The following is a 21,381-nucleotide window of genomic DNA, read 5'->3' as shown; positions in this document are numbered from 1 at the left end:
TGAATCTATCAGTTACTGTTTTACGGGGTGTCTCTAAGAGGGGTGGCTCAGCTCTGACCAGCGCATAAGGACACATGTGAAAAGACCTGACCACTCACCAAACCTGGACCATGAGGAAAGAGACAAAGATAACACACAGCAAACTAGAAATGGGAAAGGACCTGAACTAAAGATAGCAAACCTCACAACAGCATGCAAATGCACGGCAATTTTTGCTAAGAGGGAAAAATAAAAGCTTTTACTTCCTAGAAGTAAATGGCTGGTAGTTTCCTAAAGTGGGTATTTCTCAGCGAGCAATTCTCTGTGCCAGGAAAAAACAGCCTTAGGAATGTGGTTATACCTGATTATGTAAATTTCAGGGGGTGTAGGTAAGGCTGTACTGGGTAAAGGTATGGAAGCAAACTTCACCTTCTGTTCCCCTTTCCTCCCCTCAGCCCTGGTGGGCTCAGTGCAGGGGAGCTGATGCTGGGACCAAAGCCATGTGCATCCATGTGCATCCCAGTCTCCCAGCAGCATCCCTGTTTGAGGCTAGCATTGGGCTGGAAGTGAAAACGAAGAATAACTCTTGCTTTCACCCATTGGACACTCCAGTCCACACTCTCTTTTCTTCTCTCCTGATCCCCTTCATTGTCTCCTCATGCCTTCCTTCTTGCTTTGTTTTTGTTTCCCCTCTTTCAATTTTTCAGCAATCGAACTGTAAATAAGTAATTCCCACAACCTGCTGCATTTCCAGCCTTGCATCTTGCCACTCCCCTGCAGCCTGCTTCAGGTTGCATTTCTTACTATGAAGTGCTTCAAGTGTGACGAGTAACTGAGAGTGAGTGATGTCTAACACACCTATTTCCCAACCATGAAGTCTTCAGAAATGTTAACATTTTGCCTCACTTGCATAGGTTTTATTTTATTTTTTCATTTTTATTGGTTATTTATTTACATTTCAAATGTTATCCACCTTCCCAGTTTTCCCTCCACTAACCCCATCTCCTCCCTCCCCACTCCCCCTACCTCTATGAGGCTGCTCTCCCACCTGCCCACCCATTCCTGCCTCAGCACTCTAGCATTCCCCTACTCTGGGTCATCAAGTCTCCACAGGACCAAGGAGCTCCCCTCCCAGTGATACCTGATAAGGCAGTCTTCTGCTACATGTCCAGTTGGGGCCATAGGCCCACCCCCCATGTATACTCTTGGTTGGCGGTTTAGTCCCTGGGAGCTTTGGGGTGTCTGGTTGGTTGATATTGTTGTTATTCCTATGGTAGCAAACCCCTTCAGCTCCTACAGTCCTTGCCCTAACTTCTCTATTGGGGTCCCTGTGCTCAGTCTGATGGTTGACTGAGAGTATCCGCATCTGTATTGGTCAGGCTCTAGCAGAGCCTCTCAGAGCTATACCAGGCTCCTGTTACTAAGCACTTCTTAGAATCAGCAATTGTGCCTGGGTTTGGTGTCTGCAGACAGGATGGATACCTAGGTAGGGCAGTCTTTAGATGGCCTTTCCTTCAGTTTCTGCTCTACTCTTAGTCTGTGCATTTCCTTTTGATAAGAGGAATTCTGGATTAATATTTTTGAGGAGGGTAGGTGGCCCTATCCCTTAACCAGGGACCATGACTATCCACTGGGTATGGTCTCTACAGGTTCTCTCTCCCCTTTGTTAGGTATTTCAGCTAATGTCCTCCCCATTGGATCCTGGAAAACTGTTGGGTCCCTGGCACCTGGGACTTTCCCCCAGATCCCCCTCCCCCATTGCTACACACCTCTTTTCAAATTTCTGATCCTCTGTACCTCTCCCCACTCTTCTCCCCTGTCTGAACTGGCTCCCCTTGTCCCTCCCCCCCTCTCCCTTTCCAGGTCCCTCTCTCCCTCTACTTCCCAGAGACTATTTTTCCCCATTCTGGGTAGGACTGTAGTATCCATACTTTGGTGTGATCTTTCCTCTTGGGTTTCATGTGGTCTATAAATTGTATTGTGGGTATTCCAAACTTCTTTTTGGCTAATATCCACTTATCAGTGAGTGCTTACCATATGTGTTCTTTTGCAACTGGATTACCTCACTCAGGATGATATTTTCAAGTTCCATTCATTTGCTTGTGAATTTAATAAAGTCATTGTTTCTAAAAGCTGAGTGGTATTCTATTGTGTAAATGTCCACATTTTCTGTGTCCATTCCTCTGTTGAGGGACATCAGGGTTGTTTCCAGCTTCTGGCTATTATAAATAAGACTGCTATGAACATAGTGGAGCACGTGTCCTTGTTATATGTTGGAGCATCTTTTGGGTATATGCCCAGGAGAGGTATAGCTGGGTCTTCAGGTAAAACTATTTCCAATTTTCTGAGGAACCTCCAGACTGATTTCCAGAGTGATCATACCAGCTTGCAATTCCACCAGCAATGGAGGAGTGTTCCTCTTTTTCCATACACTCACCAGCATGTTCTGTCACCTGAATTTTTGATCTTGGCCATTCTGACTGGTCTGAGGTAGAATCTCAGGGTCCTTTTGATTTGCATTACCCTGATGATTAAAGATGCTGAACATTTCTCTAAGTGCTTCTAGTCATGCAAAATTCCTCAGTTGAGAATTTTCTGTTTATATCTGTACCCCATTTTTAATTGGGTTTTTGGTTTTCTGGAGTCTAACTTCCTGAGTTCTTCATATATTTTGGATGTTAGCCCTCTAGCAGATGTAGGATTGGTAAAGATCTTTTCCCAATCTGTGGATTGCCATTTTTTCCTATTGACAGCATCATTTGCCTTACAAAAGCTTTTCAATTTTATGAGGTCCCATTTGTCTATTGTTGATGTTAGGGCATAAGTCGTTAGTGTTCTGTTCGGGAAATTTTCTCCTGTGCCAAAGTGTTAGAGGCTCGTCCCCACTTTCTCTTCTACTAGATTAAGTGTATTTGGTTTTATGTGGAGGTCCTTGATCCACTTGTACTAGAGCTTTGTAAAGGAAATAAGAATGGGTCAATTTGTATTCTTCTACACGCTGACCACCAGTTGAACCCGCACCATTTGTTGAAAATGCTGTCTTTTTTCCACTGGATGGTTTTGGCTCCTTTGTCCAAGTGACCAAAGGTATGTGGGTTCATTTCTGGGTCTTCAATTCTATTTCATTGATCTACCTGTCTGTCTCTGTACCAATACCATGTGGTTTTTATCACTATTGCTCAGTAGTATAACTTGAGTTCAGGGATGATGATTACTCTAGAAGTTCTTTATTGTTGAGAATGGTTTTTGATATCCTGCATTTTTTGTTATTCCGGATAAATTTGAGAATTGCTCTTTGTATATCTGTGAAGAGTTGAGTTGGAATTTTGATGGGGATTGCATTGAATCTGTAGATTGCTTTTGGTGAAATGGTCATTTTTACTATGTTAATGTGCCAATCCATGAGCGTGGGAGATCTTTCCATCTTCTGAGATCTTCTTCAGTTTCTTTCTCCAGAGACCTGAAGTTCTTGTCATACAGAACTTTCACTTGCTTCTTTAGAGTCACACCGAGGTGTTTTATATTATTTGGGACTATTGTGAAGGGTGTTGTTTCCCTAATTTCTTTCTCAGCCTGTTTATCCTTTGAGTAGAGGAAGGCTACTGATTTATTTGAGTTAATTTTATACCCTGATACTTTGCTGAAGTTGTTTCTCGGACTTAGTAGTTCTCAGTGGAACGTTTGGGGTCACTTAAGTATACTATCATATCATCCGCAAACAGTGAGATCTTGACTTCTTCCTTTCCAATTTTTATTCCTTTGACCTCCTTTTGTTGTCTGATCACTCTGGCTAGGACTTCGAATACTATATTGAATAAGTAGGGAGAGAGTGGGCAGCCTTGTCTAGTCCCTGATTTTAGTGGGATTGCTTCAAGTTTCTCTCCATTTAGTTTGATGTTGGCTATTAGCTTGCTGTATGTGGCTTCTATTATAATTAGTTATGGACCTTGAATTCCAGATCTCTCTAATACTTTTAGCATGAATTGTGTTGTATTTTGTCAAATGCTTTCTCAGCATCTAATGAAATCATTATGTGGTATTTTTTTTTGTTTGAGTGTGTTTTTATAGTGGATTACATTGATGGATTTCTGTATATTGAAACATCCATGTATCCCTGGTATGAAGCCTACTTGATCATGGTAGATGATCATTTTGATGTATTCTTGAATTTGGTTTGCAAGAATTTTATGAGTATTTTTGCATCAATATTCACGAGGGAAATTGGTCTGAAGTTCTCTTTCTTTGTTGCGTCTTTGGGTAGTTTAGGTATCAGTGTAATTGTGCTTTCATAGAATGTATTGGGTAGTGTTCCTTCTGCCTCCCTTTTATGAAATATTTTGAGAAGTATTAGTATTAGGTCTTCTTTGAAAGTCTGATAAAATTCTGCACTAAAACCATCTGATCCTAGGGATTTTTTGGTTTGGAGACTTTTAATGACTGCTTCTATTTCTTTAGGGGTTATGGGACTGTTTAGATGGTTTATCTGATCCTGATTTAACTTTAGTACCTATTATATGTCTAGAAATTTATCAATTTCATTTAGATTTTACAGTTTTGTTGAGTATAGGCTTCTGTAGTAGGATCTGGTAATTTTTTGATTTCATCCATTTCTGTTGTTATGTCTCCCTTTTCATTTCTGATTTTGTTAATTTGAATACTGTCTCTGTGCCTTATGGTTATTCTGTCTAAGGGTTTATCTATCTTATTGATTTTCTCAAAAAATCAGCTCAAGGTTTTGTTGATTCTTTGTATAGTTCTCTTTTTTTTCCTGCTTGGTATTTTCTACTTGATTTCATCCCCAACTTTGATTGTTTCCTGCCTTCTACTCCTCTTGGATGTATTTGCTTCTTTTTGTTCTAGAGCTTTTAGGTGTGCTGTCAAGCTGCTCATGTATGCTTTCTCCTGTTGCTTTTTGGAGGCATTCAGAGCTATAAGTTTTCCTCTTAGCACTGCTATCATTGTGTCCCATAAGGTTGGGTATGTTGTGCCTTCATTTTCATTAAATTCTGAAAATTCTTTAATTTTTTTTCTTTATTTCTACCCTGACCAAATTATCATTGAGTAGATAGTTGTTCAGCTTCCATGTGTATGTGGGTTTCCTGTTGTTTTTGTTGTTTTTGTTGAAGACCAGCATAGTCTGTGGTGATCAGATAGGATGCATGAGATTATTTCAATCTTCTTGAATTGGTTGAGGCTATTTTTGTGTATTTATATGGTCAGTTTGAGAGAAGGTACTGTGAGGTGCTGAGAAGGTATATTCTTTTATTTTAAGATAAAATGTTCTCTATATATTTATCTGTTAAGTCCATTAACATAACTTCTGTTAGTTTCACTGTGTCTCTGTTTAGTCTCTATTTCCATGATCTGTCCATTGATGAGAGTGGTATGTTAAAGTCTCCTACTATAATTGTATGAGGTTCAATGTGTGCTCTGACCTTCAGTAATGTTTCTTTTAGAAAGGTGAGTGTTTTTGCATTTTGGGCATAGATGTTTAGAATTTAGAGTTCCTCTTGGTGAATTTTTGTTTTGATGATTATGTAGTATCCTTCCCCATCCTTTTTGATAACTTTTGCTTGAAGGTCTATTTTATTGATACTAGAATTGCTATTCCAGCTTGTTTCTTGAGGCCATTTGCCTGGAAATTTTCTCCTTGCCTTCTACTTTGAGGTTGTATCTGTCTTTGTCTCTGAGGTGTGTTTTCTGTATGCAGCAAAATGCTGGGTCCTGTTTATGTATCCAGTCTGTTAGTCTTTGTCTTTTTATTGGGAATTGAGTCCATTGATGTTAAGAGATATTAAGGAACAGTGATTGTTGCTTCCTGTTATTTTTGTTGTTAGAGGTGGAATTACGTTTGTGTGGCTCTCTTCTTTTGGGTTTCTTGCATTTTCTAGGGTGTAGTTTTCCCTCCTTGTGTTGGAGTTTTCCATCTATTATCCTTTGTAGTGCTGGACTTGTGGAAAGATATTGTGTAAATTTGGTTTTGTCATGGAATAGCTTGATTTTTCCATCTATGTTAATTGAGAATTTTGCTGTATATAGTACCCTGGGCTGGCGTTTATGTTCTCTTAGGTCTGTCTGACATCTTCCCAAGATTTTCTGGCTTTTAGAGTCTTTGTTGAGAAGTCTGGGGTAATTCTGACAGGTCTCTCTTTATATGTTACTTGACCTTTTCCCCTTACCACTTAATATTCTTTGTTCTGTGCATTTGGTGTTTTAATTATTATATGATGGGAGTAACTTCTTTTCTTGTCCCATCTTTTTGGTGTTCTGTAGGCTCCTGTATGTTTATGGGTATCTCTTTCATTAGGTTAGTGAAGTTTTCTTCTATAATTTTGTTGAGGATGTTTTCTGACCCTTTGGGTTGGGAGTCTTCACTCTCTTCTATACCTATTATGCTTATGTTTGGTCTTTTCATTGTGTCCTGGATTTCTTGAATGCTTTGAGTTAAGAGTTTCTTTGCTTTTTGTATATTCTTTTACTGTTCTGTCAGTGTCTTCTAGGGTATCTTCTATCCCTGAGATTCTCTCCTCTATCTCTTGTATTTTGTTGCTGGTGCTTGCATTTGTGACTCCTGATCTCTTTCATGGGTTTTCCATCTCCAGGGTTGTCTACCTTTGTGTTTTCTTTAATGTTTCTATTTTCATTTTTAGATGCTGGACAGTTTTGTTCAATTCCTTCACTTGTTTGATTGTGTTTTCCTGTATTTTTTTTTAAGAGATTTGTTTCCTCTTTACAGGCCTTTACTTTTTTTTACCTGTGTTCTCCTGTATTTCTTTAAGGGAGTTATTAATGTCCTTCTTACATTTCTCTATCATATGCATGAGATGGGATTTTAGATCTGAAACTTGCTTTTTAGGTGTGTTGGGGTATCCAGGCTTTGGTGTGGTAGGAGAACTAGGTAGGTTCTGATGTCAAGCAGCATTGGTTTCTTTGCTTATGATCTTGCACTTGTCTCTCACCATCTGGTTATGTCTAGTGCTACCTGCCCTTGTTGTCGCTGACTGAAGCCTGTCCCTCCTGTGATCCTGGTTGTGTCAGAACTCCTCATAGTCTAGCTGTCTCTGTGATCCTATGATTCTGTGATCCTTGATCCTGGGATTCTGGGTTTGTCAGAACTCCTGGGAGTCAAGCTTTCTCTGGGTGTTGCAAGTGTGGGTGGGGAGCCAGAGTACTCTGGGCACAGGTACAAGTTGGAAGGAACCCATGCCTCTGACTGGTTAGGGGTTCATGCTTTCCTGGTTCTTGTGGGGGGGGGTCCCAGTTACACCAGGTGTTGGGGGCAGATGTAGTCTCAACTGTGATCTTAGGTGTAGTAGAGCTCCAGTGCTCTTGGGTGTGTCAGATCTCCTAGGACTTGAGCTTCCTCTATGATGCTGGGTGTTTTGCAGCACCTGGATGTTGAACTTCCTCTGGGTGTTGTAGGAGTGAGTGAAGAGCCAGCACCCTGGATCTGCTCCAGGCACTGGTACAAACTAGGAGGAACCTGTGCCTCTAAGTGGGCTGGGGGAGGGCAGTTTCCTGTGTCCCTGGATCCTGGGGGTCCCAGTTATGCTGGGTGTGGGGGCAGGTGTTGTGGTGTCACCTGTGATCCTGGGTGTTTCATAGCACCTGGGAGTCAAGCTTCCTTTGGATGTCGTAGGAGTGGGTGTGGAGCCAGCACCTCAGGTCTGCTTCAGGCAAAGTTCAAATGGGAAGGAACCTTTGCCTCTGACTGGGTCGGGGTTCCCTGCATTGGTGTTATTTTTGAAAACTAAAAATTGATTCTCTCATTCTATCTATTTATCATCTATCTATCATCTGTCATCTACAATCTATCTGTCTGTCTGTCAGTCTGTATGTCTATCTTCTTTCTCCAAAACGTCTATTATAATGCCTATTATAACATCTGACTTAAAATAAACTTTTGGTTCTCTATCTATCTATCTATCTATCTATCTATCTATCTATCTTTCTATCATCTATTTATCCATCCTTTATGATTTGTGTATCTCTTTACCTACCTACTTGCCTATTTACATATCCATTGATATATCCATCAAGTAAATTATATATATATATGTATATATTTCACAAGTACTATCTTTTTATAATTTTATCCTTTTATCTTTTATGTGTGTTTTGATATTTATTAGTAGAATATCCACATATATCATAAGTATTAAATAGTGCTATTTTATACATTTTTATTCTTATTTTGGTAATATATATATTTTGTAGCTGTTTTTTGGTTTTGTTTTGTTTTTCCTTTTTAGCTTAAACTAATGATCTTGAGACTTATTTATTCTGGCAATTGCAGCTTTAATTTATTTATTTTGTTTGCTGTGTAAATTCCTTTGTATATTTATACTATAATTTATTTATCCAACTTTCTCTAAATGAGCATTTAAATTGTTTGCAATTTTTTTCTAGGCACAATGAAATTTGCTGCAACTATCATTCTTGAGCATGTCCCATGTGCCAGAGAACTGGTCAGAGTCATATGCCAAGGACTGAAGGTATTAGGTAGTGGGCACGCTGTCTTTGCTAGTAATTGCCCTGTTGATATGAAAAGGTGAGTAATTACCCACCAGCAGAGGTGTGCTTCTTCCTTCCTTTCTTCCTTCCTTCCTTTCTTTCTTTCTTTCTTTCTTTCTTTCTTTCTTTCTTTCTTTCTTTCTTTCTTTCTTTCCTATGTATATGGTCACTGTTCTATGTACAGTGATACTGTTCTATGTACAGTGGTACTGTTCTGTGTATATGGGTACTGTTCTATGTATATGGGTACTGTTCTATGTATATGGGTACTGTTCTATGTATATGGGTACTGTTCTATGTACAGTGATACTGTTCTATGTATATGGGTACTGTTCTATGCATATGGGTACTGTTCTATGTACAGTGGTACTGTTCTATGTATATGGATGTTGTTCTATGTATATAGGTACTGTTCTATGTATATGGGTACTGTTCTATGTACAGTGGTACTGTTCTATGTATATGGGTACTGTTCTATGTACAGTGGTACTGTTCTATATACAGTGGTACTGTTTTATATATGGGTGTTGTTCTATGTATATAGGTACTGTTCTATGTATATGGGTACTGTTCTATGTACAGTGGTACTGTTCTATGTATATGGGTACTGTTCTATGTACAGTGGTACTGTTCTATGTATATGGGTGTTCTATGTATATAGGTACTGTTCTATGTATATGGGTACTGTTCTATGTACAGTGGTACTGTTCTATTTATATGGGTACTGTTCTATGTACAGTGGTACTGTTCTATTTATATGGGTACTGTTCTATGTACAGTGGTACTGTTCTATGTATATGGGTACTGTTCTATGTACAGTGGTACTGTTCTATGTATATGGGTACTGTTCTATGTACAGTGGTACTGTTCTATGTATATGGGTACTGTTCTATGTACAGTGGTACTGTTCTATGTATGTGGGTGTTGTTCTATGTATATAGGTACTGTTCTATGTATATGGGTACTGTTCTATGTACAGTGGTACTGTTCTATGTATGTGGGTGTTGTTCTATGTATATAGGTACTGTTCTATGTATATGGGTACTGTTCTATGTACAATGGTACTGTTCTATGCATATGGGTACTGTTCTATGTACAGTGGTACTTTGCCTGCATGTTTTGTGCCACCTGTGTACAGTACCCACAGAGACAAGGAAATGTCATCAGATTCTCTGAACTGGAGCTATGCTGTGAGCCATGGTGTAGGTGCTAGGAATCAAATTCCTGGAAGTATAGCCAGTGTTACTAACAGTTGAATCCTCTTTGCTACCCCATGGCAGTGCATGGCCGTCAGCTGCTTAGCCCTGTTATCTTTCTCAAGGTCAGTACTACAAAACCTTTAGATCTGCCAGCACATTGCAATTGAAATGGCATCTCCTCTTGCTTTGCCTTTCTTTCATTAGTGATTAAGTATCTTTTCATAAACATATTGCCTGTACTGGTTTCCTATTCTACAGCTTCTTGTAGGTATTTATTTTACCCATTTCCATGTCTTTTCTTTGTAATTTTTTTTGTGTTTTTGTGCATTCTGCTATTTTATATAGACCATAGACCCAGAGTTAACTTCTTTCAAGAGATTTTTTTTGTGGGAGAAATTTTTTTCATTTCAATCATGATAGCTTTTTGACACAAAGAAGGTTTTATTTTAATGAACGAAGTAAATGGTCAAGATTTCTCTGTTCAATTTTATTCTGCTTTTGTTTATGCTATATTTGATGCTCTCTCTGTCTCTGTCTCTGTCTCTGTCTCTCTCTCTCTCTCTGTGTGTGTGTGTGTGTGTGTGTGTGTGTGTGTGTGTGTGTGTGTGTGTGAATTTAATTGACTTGACTTCATGGTCTGTTTCTGAGACAGATTTGTGTGAGATGAGGGAAATTTTCTCGAAGGTGTGCTGGATGCCACCAATAGTCCTGCTGTTCCTTTGGGCAGAGAGAACTTGGATGCAAGACTTTGACTTTTGTTAATTTGGTTACTCTCCCTGTGCCCTCTGGTTAGTCTGGCTAAGGGATTATCTATCATGTTGATTTTCTCAAAGAACCAGTTCCTGGTTTTGTTGATTCTTTGTATAGTCCTTTTTGTTTCTACTTGGTTGATTTCAGCCCTGAGTTTGATTATTTCCTGCCTTCTACTCCTCTTGGACGTATTTGCTTCTTTTTGTTCTAGAGCTTTTTGGTGTGCTGTCAAGTTGCTGATATATGCTTTCTCCTGGTTCTTTTTGGAGGCACTCAGAGATATGAGTTTTCCTCTTAACATGGCTATCACTGTGTCCCATAAGGTTGGGTATGTTGTGCCTTCATTTTCATTAAATTCTAAAAACTCTTTCATTTTTTTCTTTATTTCTTCCCTGACCAAGTTATCATTGAGTAGAGCATTGTTCAGCTTCCATGTGTATGTGAGTTTCCTGTTGTTTTTGTTGTTGTTGAAGACCAGCATAGTCTGTGGTGATCAGATAGGATGTATGAGACTATTTCAATCTTCTTGTATTGGGGGAGGCTATTTTTGTGTCTGATTATATGGTCAGTTTGAGAGAAGGTACTGTGAGGTACTGAGAAGGAATATTCTTTTGTTTTAAGATGAAATGTTTATATATATGTACATATATATATATATATATATATATATATATGTTAAGTCCATTTTAGTTCATAACTTCTGTTAGTTTCACCGTATTTCCATGATCTGTCCACTGGTGACAGTGGTATGTTAAAGTCTCCTACTATTATTGTATGAGGTTTAATGTGTGCTCTGACCTTCAGTAATGTTTCTTTTACAAAGGTGAGTGCCCTTGCATTTTGGGCATAGATGTTTTGAATTGAGAGTTCCTCTTGGTGAATTTTACCTTTGATGATTATGTAGTGTCCTTCCCCATCTTTTTTGATGACTTTTGCTTGAAGGTCTATTTATTGAATACTAGAATTGCTATTCCAGCTTGTTTCTTGAGACCATTTGCCTGGAAATTTTTTCCAGCCTTCTACTTTGAGATTGTGCCTGTCTTTATCAGTGAGGTGTGTTTTCTGTATGTATGCAGCAAAATGTTGGGTCTTATTTATATATCCAGTCTGTTAGGTTACTCTTTGTCTTTTTATTGGGGAATTTCGTCCATTGATGTTAAGAGATATTAAGGAATAGTGATTGTTGTTTTCTGTTATTTTTATTGTTAGAGGTGGAATTATGTTTGTGTGGCTCTCTTCTTTTGTGCTTGTTGCAAGAATATTACTTTCTTGTCTTTTCTAGGGTGTGTTGGAGTTTTCCATCTATTATTTTTTGTAGTGCTGGATTTGTGGAAAGATATTGTGTAAATTTGGTTTTGTCATGCAATATCTTGGTTTCTCCTTGTATGTTAATTGAGAGTTTTGCTGGATATAGTAGCCTGAGCTGGCATTTGTGTTCTCTTAGGGTCTGTATGACATCCGTCCAGGATCTTCTGGCTTTCGTAGTCTCTATTGAGAAGTCTGGTGTAAATCTGATAGGTCTGCCTATATATGTCACTTGACCTTTTTCCCTTACTGCTTTTAATATTCTTACTTTGTTTTGTGTATTTGGTGTTTTGACTATTATGAGAAGGGAGGGATGGATTTCTTTTCCAGTCCAGTCTATTTGGAGTTCTGTAGGCTTCTTGTATGTTTATGAGCTATCTTTCTTTAGGTTAGGGAAGTTTTATCCTATAATCTTGTTGAAAGTATTTATTGGCCCTGGTTTGATCTTCTCCTTGTGTCCTGGATTTCCTGGGCGTTTTGTGTTAGGAGCTTTTTGCATTTTGCATGTTTTTGACAATTGTGTTAATGTTTTCTATGATATTTTCTGTGTTTGAGATTCTTCTGCCTCTTGTGTTCTGTTGGTGATGCTTGTGTCTATGACTCCTGATTTCTTTCCTAGGTTTTCTATCTTGAAGGTTGTTTCCCTTTCTGATTTCTTTATTGTTTCTATTTCCATTTTTAGATCCTGGATGGGTTTGTTCAATTCCTTCACTTGTTTGGTTGTGTTTTAATTCTTTAAGGGATTTTTGTGTTTTCTGGTGTATTGGGATATCCAATATTGACTTTGGTGGGAGAACTGGGTTCTGATGTTGCCAAGTAGTCTTGGTTTCTGTTGCTTAGGTTCCTGGACTTGCCCTTCACCATCTGGTTGTTTCTGGTATTAGCTGGTCTTGCTTTCTCTGCCAGTGGCTTGACCTTCCTTCAAGCCTGTGTGTCAGCACTCCTGGAGACCAGCTTTCTCCCAGTGGGATTTGGGTGTACAGAGATGTGTCACAAGGTCATCTCTGGGTGCAGGCTGAAATGGAAAGGATCCTTTCCCAGACTGCTCCTGGGTTCCTGTGTCCTGAGGGTTCCAGGAGGGTCCCCTGAGCAGATGTGGTGGTCTTGCCTCTGCTCTCAGGTGTCCTAGAACTCCTGATGACTGGCTTTCAGCTCTGGGCACAGGCAGAGACCTTGTCCATGACTGCTCCTAGGTTCCTGTTTTGAGAGGACTCTATGTGGGTTCCTCTTGGGACAGGAGTGTGACCAGAAGTGATGGTCTCCCCTGAGCTCTCAGGATTGTCCATAGTTCTGTAAATCCAGCTTTCTCTCCCACAGGATTTGGGTACAGAGAGTGACTTTGGCCATTTCTTTCTTTCCTCCTCCTTCCCTTCCTTCCCCACTCCCCTCCTTCCTTTTTTTTTTCCCCTAATGTGGACTTTATTGGTTTGCTTTGGTTTTCTGTTTCTTTAATGCTTGGAAATGGTATTTTTAAATAAAATTATTTGCTAGTATAAACTAATTCAAATATTTTAAATGATTTTTTATGTTTTCTTTCTGTGGTCATATTCTTTGTATTTCAGTATTATTTTAAGGTCTTATTTCCAAAATGGCCAGATCTCATTTAACAGACCTCCCCTTTGCTTCTATTTCAAACATGGACTCTTTCATTTTTGCAGAATTTCACAGGGTACTTTCTGGGCCCTTTATTAACTTTTTGTATTTAAATAGTCAATTATTAAAAATATTGTTGATCACAAAATTAAAAAGATATTTTTATTTTGGAAATTTTTTCATACATTTATAATGCATTTTGATAATTAATTGATGGGCATATACTTAAATTTAAGTACTACATTAGGTGCATAACACAAGGTTTTAGCTTTTTGTAGCAATTGCTTTTCTAATTTTCTTTTACTCCAGTATACAGCAAGGCCTGGTTTTTAGTTTTCAAGTGTGTGTTCCTTAGCATCTAGTGTTTGTTGGAATGAGAATGACCGCCCCATCCCCAGTAGGCTCATAGATTTGAATGCTTGGTTTCCAGTTGGTAGAACTGTTTGGGGAAGAATCAGGTGATGTGGCTTTATTGAAGAAGGTATGCCATGGGGGCAACCTTGAAATTTCAGGGGTCCAAAGTATTGCCAGTCTCTTTTTCTCCATTGCCTCCTACTTTTGGATCAAGATGTGAACTCTCAGCTACTCCAGCTGCTATACCTTTGCTATGCCATCATGGATTTTAGCCCCCTGAAACCCTAAGCCCCAAATTAAATGCTTTATTTTAGTCATGGTTATTTTATCACAGTAATAAAAAAGCAACTAAGACAAATACTGTAACTTAGCATTATTGATTTTGAGCTTAACTTTATTGTGGTAAGAAAGTTTGATTTACATGATATATATATATATATATATACATATATATATATATGATGTACATTCTTTTTAAGCAAATTACCTTTATGTGTGTGCACCTATTGTCTGTGTTAGCATATGCCATATCCCAAGGAAACCAGAAGAAGTCTAGGGTGGGACCCCTGGAGGTGATGTTACAGGGCGTTGTGAGCTACCTAAAGCAGGTGCTGGAAGAGCAGTTTATTCCCTTAACTGTTGAGCTATTACTCAAGACCCAGGATGTATACTCTTTAATTGGGGAACTATCAGGTCTCTCTTTATTTATATATTACAAATATAATTAATATAGTGTCAAATAGTCAGTATTCCCACTACTTAAAATGCTATCATAGCTATAACACTGTTAGGAAGGCAGAGCATGCAAATCATTGGTTTCTCTTTAATTCTTTACAATTAGTTTAACTGTGGTAGTACCTTGCTTACTTTGGGTTCAAAATAATGAGTTCAGGCTTCCTTGCTCCCAGGTTTGTGCATATCCTGATTAAATCACTCATTTGTGTAATTTGTGTATTCACTCTGTCAGCAAATATTTAGAACTTAGAGTGTTTTTGGTGGACTGCACTGAATTACATACCAAAAATACAAAAATTATGGCACCTCTGACAGTAAGAAACAGATAGTTCCTAACATAACAAACACCAACCAGTGTTGGAAGTGCAGCAGGTGAGGGCTAGACAGATAAAGCCTGCAAGGAAGAGGGGGCCGGGGTAAGGGTGGAGTGGTGGATGGGAGTCTCTCATGTACAGGGGAGTCTGGAAGCTGAGGTAAAGCAAGTGGATGAACTATCTCTCTCTGTGTGTGTGTGTATGTATGTGTGTGTGTGTTTAAGTGTGAATGTGTGGTGTGTGTGTGTTTAAGTGTGAATGTGTGGTGTGTGTGTTTAAGTGTGAATGTGTGGTGGTGGTGGTGGTGTGTGTGTGTGTGTGTTTAAGTGTGAATGTGTGGTGGTGGTGGTGTGTGTGTGTGTGCTTGGAGAAGACATCCTAGTTGGGTACTAAGAAAAAGTCTCCAAGGAAGAACATACAGTATTGAGAGAATACACAGTAAGGGTCTTTGGAAACAGCAAGGCCAAGATGAAAAGAGATGACTTTTATTTTGGAAGAATATCTCTTCTGGTCGTGGGGAGACCCAACTGTAAAGAGACAGGAGGAAACAAGAGGGCCAGAGAGGGTTGGCTAAGGTACTTTATGCCAGGGGAGGGGTGGTGGTTTGGAGCAACAATAATCAGTAAGAGCCTTCAAAACATGCCATGACCCCTCACCTGTGATTTCATTTTTAGTGTTTTTAGTCATTCACAATCAATTCTGGTTCAAACACATGAAATGAGAATTCCCAGAAATAAGGGCACAGGGAAATAACTCAGTAAATAGAGTACTCCTAACATGCCTGATAACCGGGATTTTATCCCCAATACTGCATAAATCTGGTCATGGTAGCATATGCTTTTAATCCCAGCATTTGGGAAGCAGAGGCCGTGGTTTGAATAAGAATGGCCCCCGTAGGGTTAGAGATTTGAATGTTTGGTCACCAGGGAGTGGCACTGTTAGGAGTTGTGGCCTTGTTGAGGAAGTGTGTCACTGGGGGTGGGCTTTAAGATTTCAAAAGCTAAAGCCAGGTGCAGTGGCTCTCTCCTGTCCTGCTGTCTGCAGATCCAGGTGAAGAACTCTCAGCTCCTCTGCAGTACTATGTCTGTCTGCATGCCGCCATCCTTCTCTTCATGCTGATGAAGACTGAACCCCTGAGACTATAAGCCAGCCCTAACGGAATACGTCCTACGCTGTGTTGTGGTGTCCCCTCACCTCAGTACAACACTGACTAAGACGATGACAAAACCAACCAAGCAAACCAAAGTTTCAAAGATGGTTCACAGATCCACAGATGCCTTTTCTTGCTATACCCATTACAATTTTCTCTCCATAGCCATGTGCTCTGTCTTGAATCACAGAAGACTGCAATTCCTTCTGTGCATCTCTCTCCCACCTGAGTGTCCAGCTTCACCGCAGCTGTTCTGAGATGGAGAAGAGAAGGCATGTGCATTTTGGGTGGGGGTGGGGAGGGGATGATGATGCAGCCAGAGACTAGAGAGGAAGAGGGAAGGGTACTGCAACCAGTAAGAAATTAGAAGGGACTCAAAAGGGAGGCCATTTTCTTTTCTTTTTTTTTTTTTTTTTTTTGGTTCTTTTTTTCGGAGCTGGGGACCGAACCCAGGGCCTTGCGCTTCCTAGGTAAGCGCTCTACCACTGAGCTAAATCCCCAGCCCCAGGAGGCCATTTTCAACTGTGCCAAATGCTGCCCACAGGTGCACAGGCTGGAGTTTGGAAGTCAACCATCTTTGGCAACACTGATAAGAGAGGTTTGGTGGGAAGACTGGGGCCAATGCTTGAATGTAGAGGGACTAGATTTATGTTGTAGTATAATGGACTTTTTCATTTGATGTCCCCTCCCATGCCTTTAATACCATCTGGCTTCAATTCTGTTTTATCTGACATTAGTAGTGACACAACTCTCTTTTTGATAATGTTTTGGCTTCCTCAGAATTCCATCATAAGGCTCAACAGAGTGGGTGGCTTATATTATAACCATTCATATTTTCACCATTTTGGAATTCAGAAGTCAGAGTACACAAGGTTCCCATCTCCTAAGTCTTTCCCTAAGTTGCAGGTGACTGTCTTCTTCTCTGTGTCTCACTCTGTGTGTGTTTATCCCAACTTCCCACTTTTTTTTAAAGACTCCAGTCATGTGGGATTGGAGCACATTCTCAAAGCCTCATTTCAACCCAGTTGTTAACTCTTTGAAGACTCTCCCAATATGGCAGTTTGATATACTGAAAATGGTACCTGAATGTGTCAGTTTTGAGAGTACAATTGGACTCAGCTAGTTTGCTCTAGTTTCCACTGTCTCTCTTGTGTGTGCAACATGTATGTGAGTGTGTGTGTATATGTGTGCGTGCGTATGCGTGTGCATGTGTACATTTCTGTCATCCATAGTTTTTATTGATGTTTTTCTTTTTTATTCTTTTACAACATCAAAAAGTTTTATTTAGAAATATCATATTTATCAGACTTGGTTTGATCAAACTGATTGATCTCATATGCAGTTTGTTTCATTCATTTTACTGCAACTTTTATGTTTGGGCCTATTAGTACTCCTTCCTTTCTCCTTTCCTCCCCATCTCTCTTTCTTTCACTCCCTTCCTTTCTTCCTTCTCTCTCATTTCCCCCCTAATTTCACTTGAATTGAGAAAGTCTTCAATAGGTCCCTTTAACGTTGCTTTCATATGGGTATCATAAAATTTAAGCATATGTAGTATAAGACTTTTTGAACAAAGCTTAAGATTATCCAGCAATTCCCTGCTTTCTAGAATATGCTTTAATTCTCCCAGGAACACATGTTATTATTGCCTAGAGATTTATATGTTTATTAAAAAATAGTATTTTCTAATTGATTTTTAATTAAATTTCTCAGCATATTTTATCAATTTCTGTATTCTTTCCAGTTTTCCATAATTGTTCTTCACAGTCACGATACTGTGGTAACAGACAACTTGAGAAGTGGTGGCTTAGCTGCAACATTTTATTTCAAGCTTGCATCCTATGTCAAGTGGGGCTCATTCCTCATTCTGAAGATGCCCTAAAGCAACAGTTCCACCTGGAAGAGGACAGAGAAGATAGGGCCCAGGAGAATAGTTCAATTCTTTGAACTTGGAAGGCAGAAAATTATATTTTGTTTCTACCCACTTTGCTTTGTGTAATCACCCCAAGATGGACAGAATGCATTTTCTGTGAACATAATTATGGGATATGGTGAGCCGTAGAAACTGTAGGCTGACTTTTCTTTCTTTCCTAATAAAATACATTCATCCCCCAGTCATTGTTTTAATTAGCAGTTTGAACAGCACACCCTCAGTTTTCCATGTGCACCAGGGCCTTTCTATTACTTTCGCTCCCAGTGAGCAGAATGACTGTAGATGATGCAAGAATGTGTTGGTTGGTGCTGAGATGAAGTTCTGTACCAGCATGACTACCATGCTTGTCATGTCACCTGTCATTTTGTGCAGCATATACACATTGATTTCCAGACTGAGCATGTGGTTGACTCTCTGCTGTCTCGCTCAAAGCTTGAAGGACGCATTTAACACAGGGCCATGTCTGTCTTCAAACCTGAATGGCCCAGGCATTGCTTGCTTACTCTACTTTGCTGGCTTGCTCATCAGACACAGGCTAGAACCGCTCAGCTTGCTCACCCTTCTCCCATCCAGTCTAGAATTTATCCTATTAATTCTCCTATTTACTCATATCCATAATTATATGCAAAATTACACTCATTTCTAAGATTTCTATTGATTTTTGTAAGTGCCTTGTTTTATTTCACATTTGTTTTTCTGAGTGCTGTTCTTTTTATCTTCTTGGACATTTTAATCATATTTTAAAGCATTTGCTCATAATTTTGTGACATTGATTTCATTTGAAATAAGCTTAATTATTTAACTTATGTATTTTGATGGCTCTCTTCTTAGTGTTCTTCTTCTTCCTTTTTTCTTACTTGTAAGCCAGCCCCAATTAAATTTCATCCTAATAAGAGTTGCCTTTGTTATGGTGTCTGTTCACAGGCAGTAAAACCCTAAGACAAGAATCATTTTTGGAACTTTAAACTATATGATCAATTATGTTACCATTGATTAGTGTTTTAATTTTTGATTGAATATTTTATGTAATTACACTTCAAATGTTATCCCCTTTCCCACTTCCCCCTCTCCCATCACTTCTACCCCCGCTTCTATGAGGATGCTCCCCCTCCCACCACTCCCTCCTCAACACCCTGGCATTCCCCTACACTGGTGAAATGAGCCTTCACAGGACCAAGGGCTTCTCCTCCTATTAATGCCAGACACTGCTATTCTCTGCTACATATGTGGCTGGAGCCATGGGTCCCTCCATGTGTACTCATTGGTTGGTGGTTTAGTCCCTGGGAGCTCTGGGAGATCTGGTTGGTTGATATTGTTGTTCTTCCTATGGGGTTGCAAACTCCTTCAGCTCCTTCAGTCCTTTCTCTAGCTCCTCCATTGGGGTCCCTGTCCTCAGTCTGATGGTTAGCTGCAAGCATCTTCATCTGAATCAATAAGGCTCTGGCAGAGCCTCTCAGGAGACATCCATATCAGGCAAGCACTTCTGGCATCAGCAATAGTGACTGGGCTTGGTGGCTGCATATGGAATGAATTCCCATGTGGGCAGTCTCTGGATGACCTTTCCTTCACTCCCTGCTCCATTCTTTGTCCTTATATTTCCTCCCGTGATATTTTGTTCCCCCTTCTAAGAGGGACTGAAGCATCTACGTTTTGGTCTTTCTTCTTGAGCTTCATATGGTCAGTGAATTCTTTTTGGGTATTAGCTTTTGGGCTAATTCCATTTATCAGTTAGTGCATACTATATGTGTTTTGTTTTGTTTTGTTTTGTTTTTGGACTGGGTTACCTCACTCAGGATGATATTTTTTAGTTCCATCCATTTGCCTAAGAATTTTATGAAGTCATTGTTTTTAATAGCTGAGTAGTGTTCCATTGTGTAAATGTACCACATTTTCTGTATCCATTCCTCTGTTAAGGGACATCTGGGTTCTTTCCAGCTTCTGGCTATTATAAATAAGGCTTCTATGAACATAGTGAAGCACGTGTCCTTGTTATATGTTCTAGCATCTTTTGGATATATGCCCAGGAATGGTATAGCTGGGTCCTCAGGTAGCACTATGTCCAAATTTCTGAGGAACCTCCAGACTGATTTCCAGAGTGGTTGTACCAGCTGCAATCCCACAAACAATGGAGGAGTGTTTTCTTTCTCCACATCCTTGCCAGCATCTGCTGTCATCTGAGTTTTTTGATCTTAGCCATTTTGAATGCTATGAGGTGGAATCTCAGAGTTGTTTTGATTTGCATTTCCCTGATGACTAAGGATGTTGAACATTTCTTTAGGTGCTTCTCAGCCATTCAATATTCCTCAGTTGAGAATTCTTTGTTTAGCTCTGTACCCCATTTTTAATAGGATTATTTGATTCTCTGGAGTCTAACTTCTTGAGCTCTTTGTATATGTTAGAGATATTAGCCCTCTATGGAATGTAGGATTGGTAAAAATCTTTTCCCAATCTGTTGGTTGCCATTTTGTCCTACTGACAGTGTCATTTGCCCTACAGAAGCTTTGCAGTTTTATGAGGTCCCATTTGCCTATTGTTGATCTTAGAGCATGAGCCATTGGTGTTCTGTTCAGGAAATTTCCCCCTGTGCCCTTGTGTTTGATGCTGCTCACCACTTTCTCTTCTATTAGTCTCAGTGCATCTGGTTTTATGTGGAGATTCTTGATCCACTTGGACTTGAGCTTTGTACAAGGAGATAAGAATGGTTAAAGGAGCTAAAATCATCCAGTGGAAGAAAGACACCGTTTTCAACAAATGGTGCTGGTTCAACTGATGGTCAGCATGTAAAAGAAAGCATTCTTCTTCTTTGTGTTTTATGGTTTGTATTTATTGTATTCATATTGTGTGGCAAGAAGGTTTTTTCCCTTGTTCTCTTCTTTTTTGCTTCTCCTCACAGTACCATACCCCGGTTATGAAAAGGCCCTATAGTCAGATGGTATTTCTCATACCTCACTCGACTCTTGTTTTCTACCATATGAATTCTTAGACTCTATTCTTCAGCCTCTGAAGCCATGTGGGAGGGGTGGAGGGATACTCCAGCTCAAGCTCCAAGCAATAAACTCCAGATTACTGTCTGTGATGGAACATGTTTAGGCTCCATTGTCTGGAAGGAGCGAGTTTTACCCCAGCAGAGTCTGAATGATGGTTGCACAGCCATCCCCTCACTGCATGCTGACCCAAGAATGTCCGACTTGATTTTGAAATGGAAACATTTTTCTAGTCTGTTTATTTATTATTATTATTATTAATTATTATTATTATTATTATTATTTAGTACTACTACTACTATTGCTTGTTCCTTTTCCATATATTCTTCCTAACTGCTTGAAGCAGGAGTAGTAAGTAGGTTGTGGGATGGTAATCCATGCCAGGAAGCTTGGTGGGTAGAGCAGGTCTGAGACCCCCAGAAACGTGGTGGGTACACACCTGAGATAGTAGGCGCCTCCCTGATTCCTGCCAAATTCCTGGCCTGGTACATGTGCCACACATATGAGGAAATGTGACCTGTGGTCATGTAGGCCTAGAACAGAGTTCTCGATGCTAATGAGGTGCCTGGAGGCC

At 39.6% G+C, this 21,381-nt stretch overlaps 1 protein-coding gene across 1 annotated transcript in view; it reads left to right on the top strand.

The window, feature by feature from the left end:
* LOC120098206 (uncharacterized) overlaps positions 1-14,897 on the top strand; it is a 46,546-nt gene extending 31,649 nt beyond the window's left edge. Inside the window, exon 2 of the mRNA XM_039097309.2 lies at positions 8,389-14,897. Within this exon, the coding sequence (XP_038953237.1) occupies positions 8,650-9,669 (1,020 nt within the window). The 5' untranslated portion in view covers positions 8,389-8,649 and the 3' untranslated portion in view covers positions 9,670-14,897. The remainder of the gene's footprint in view (positions 1-8,388) is intronic.
* Positions 14,898-21,381: the final 6,484 nt, after the last annotated feature.

Source organism: Rattus norvegicus, chromosome 18 (genome assembly GCF_036323735.1).
Source record: "Rattus norvegicus strain BN/NHsdMcwi chromosome 18, GRCr8, whole genome shotgun sequence".
Classification (NCBI taxonomy): Eukaryota; Metazoa; Chordata; class Mammalia; order Rodentia; family Muridae; genus Rattus; species Rattus norvegicus.
Note: the sequence above shows the minus strand (reverse complement) of the source record. Positions and strands in the feature narration are given on the sequence as shown.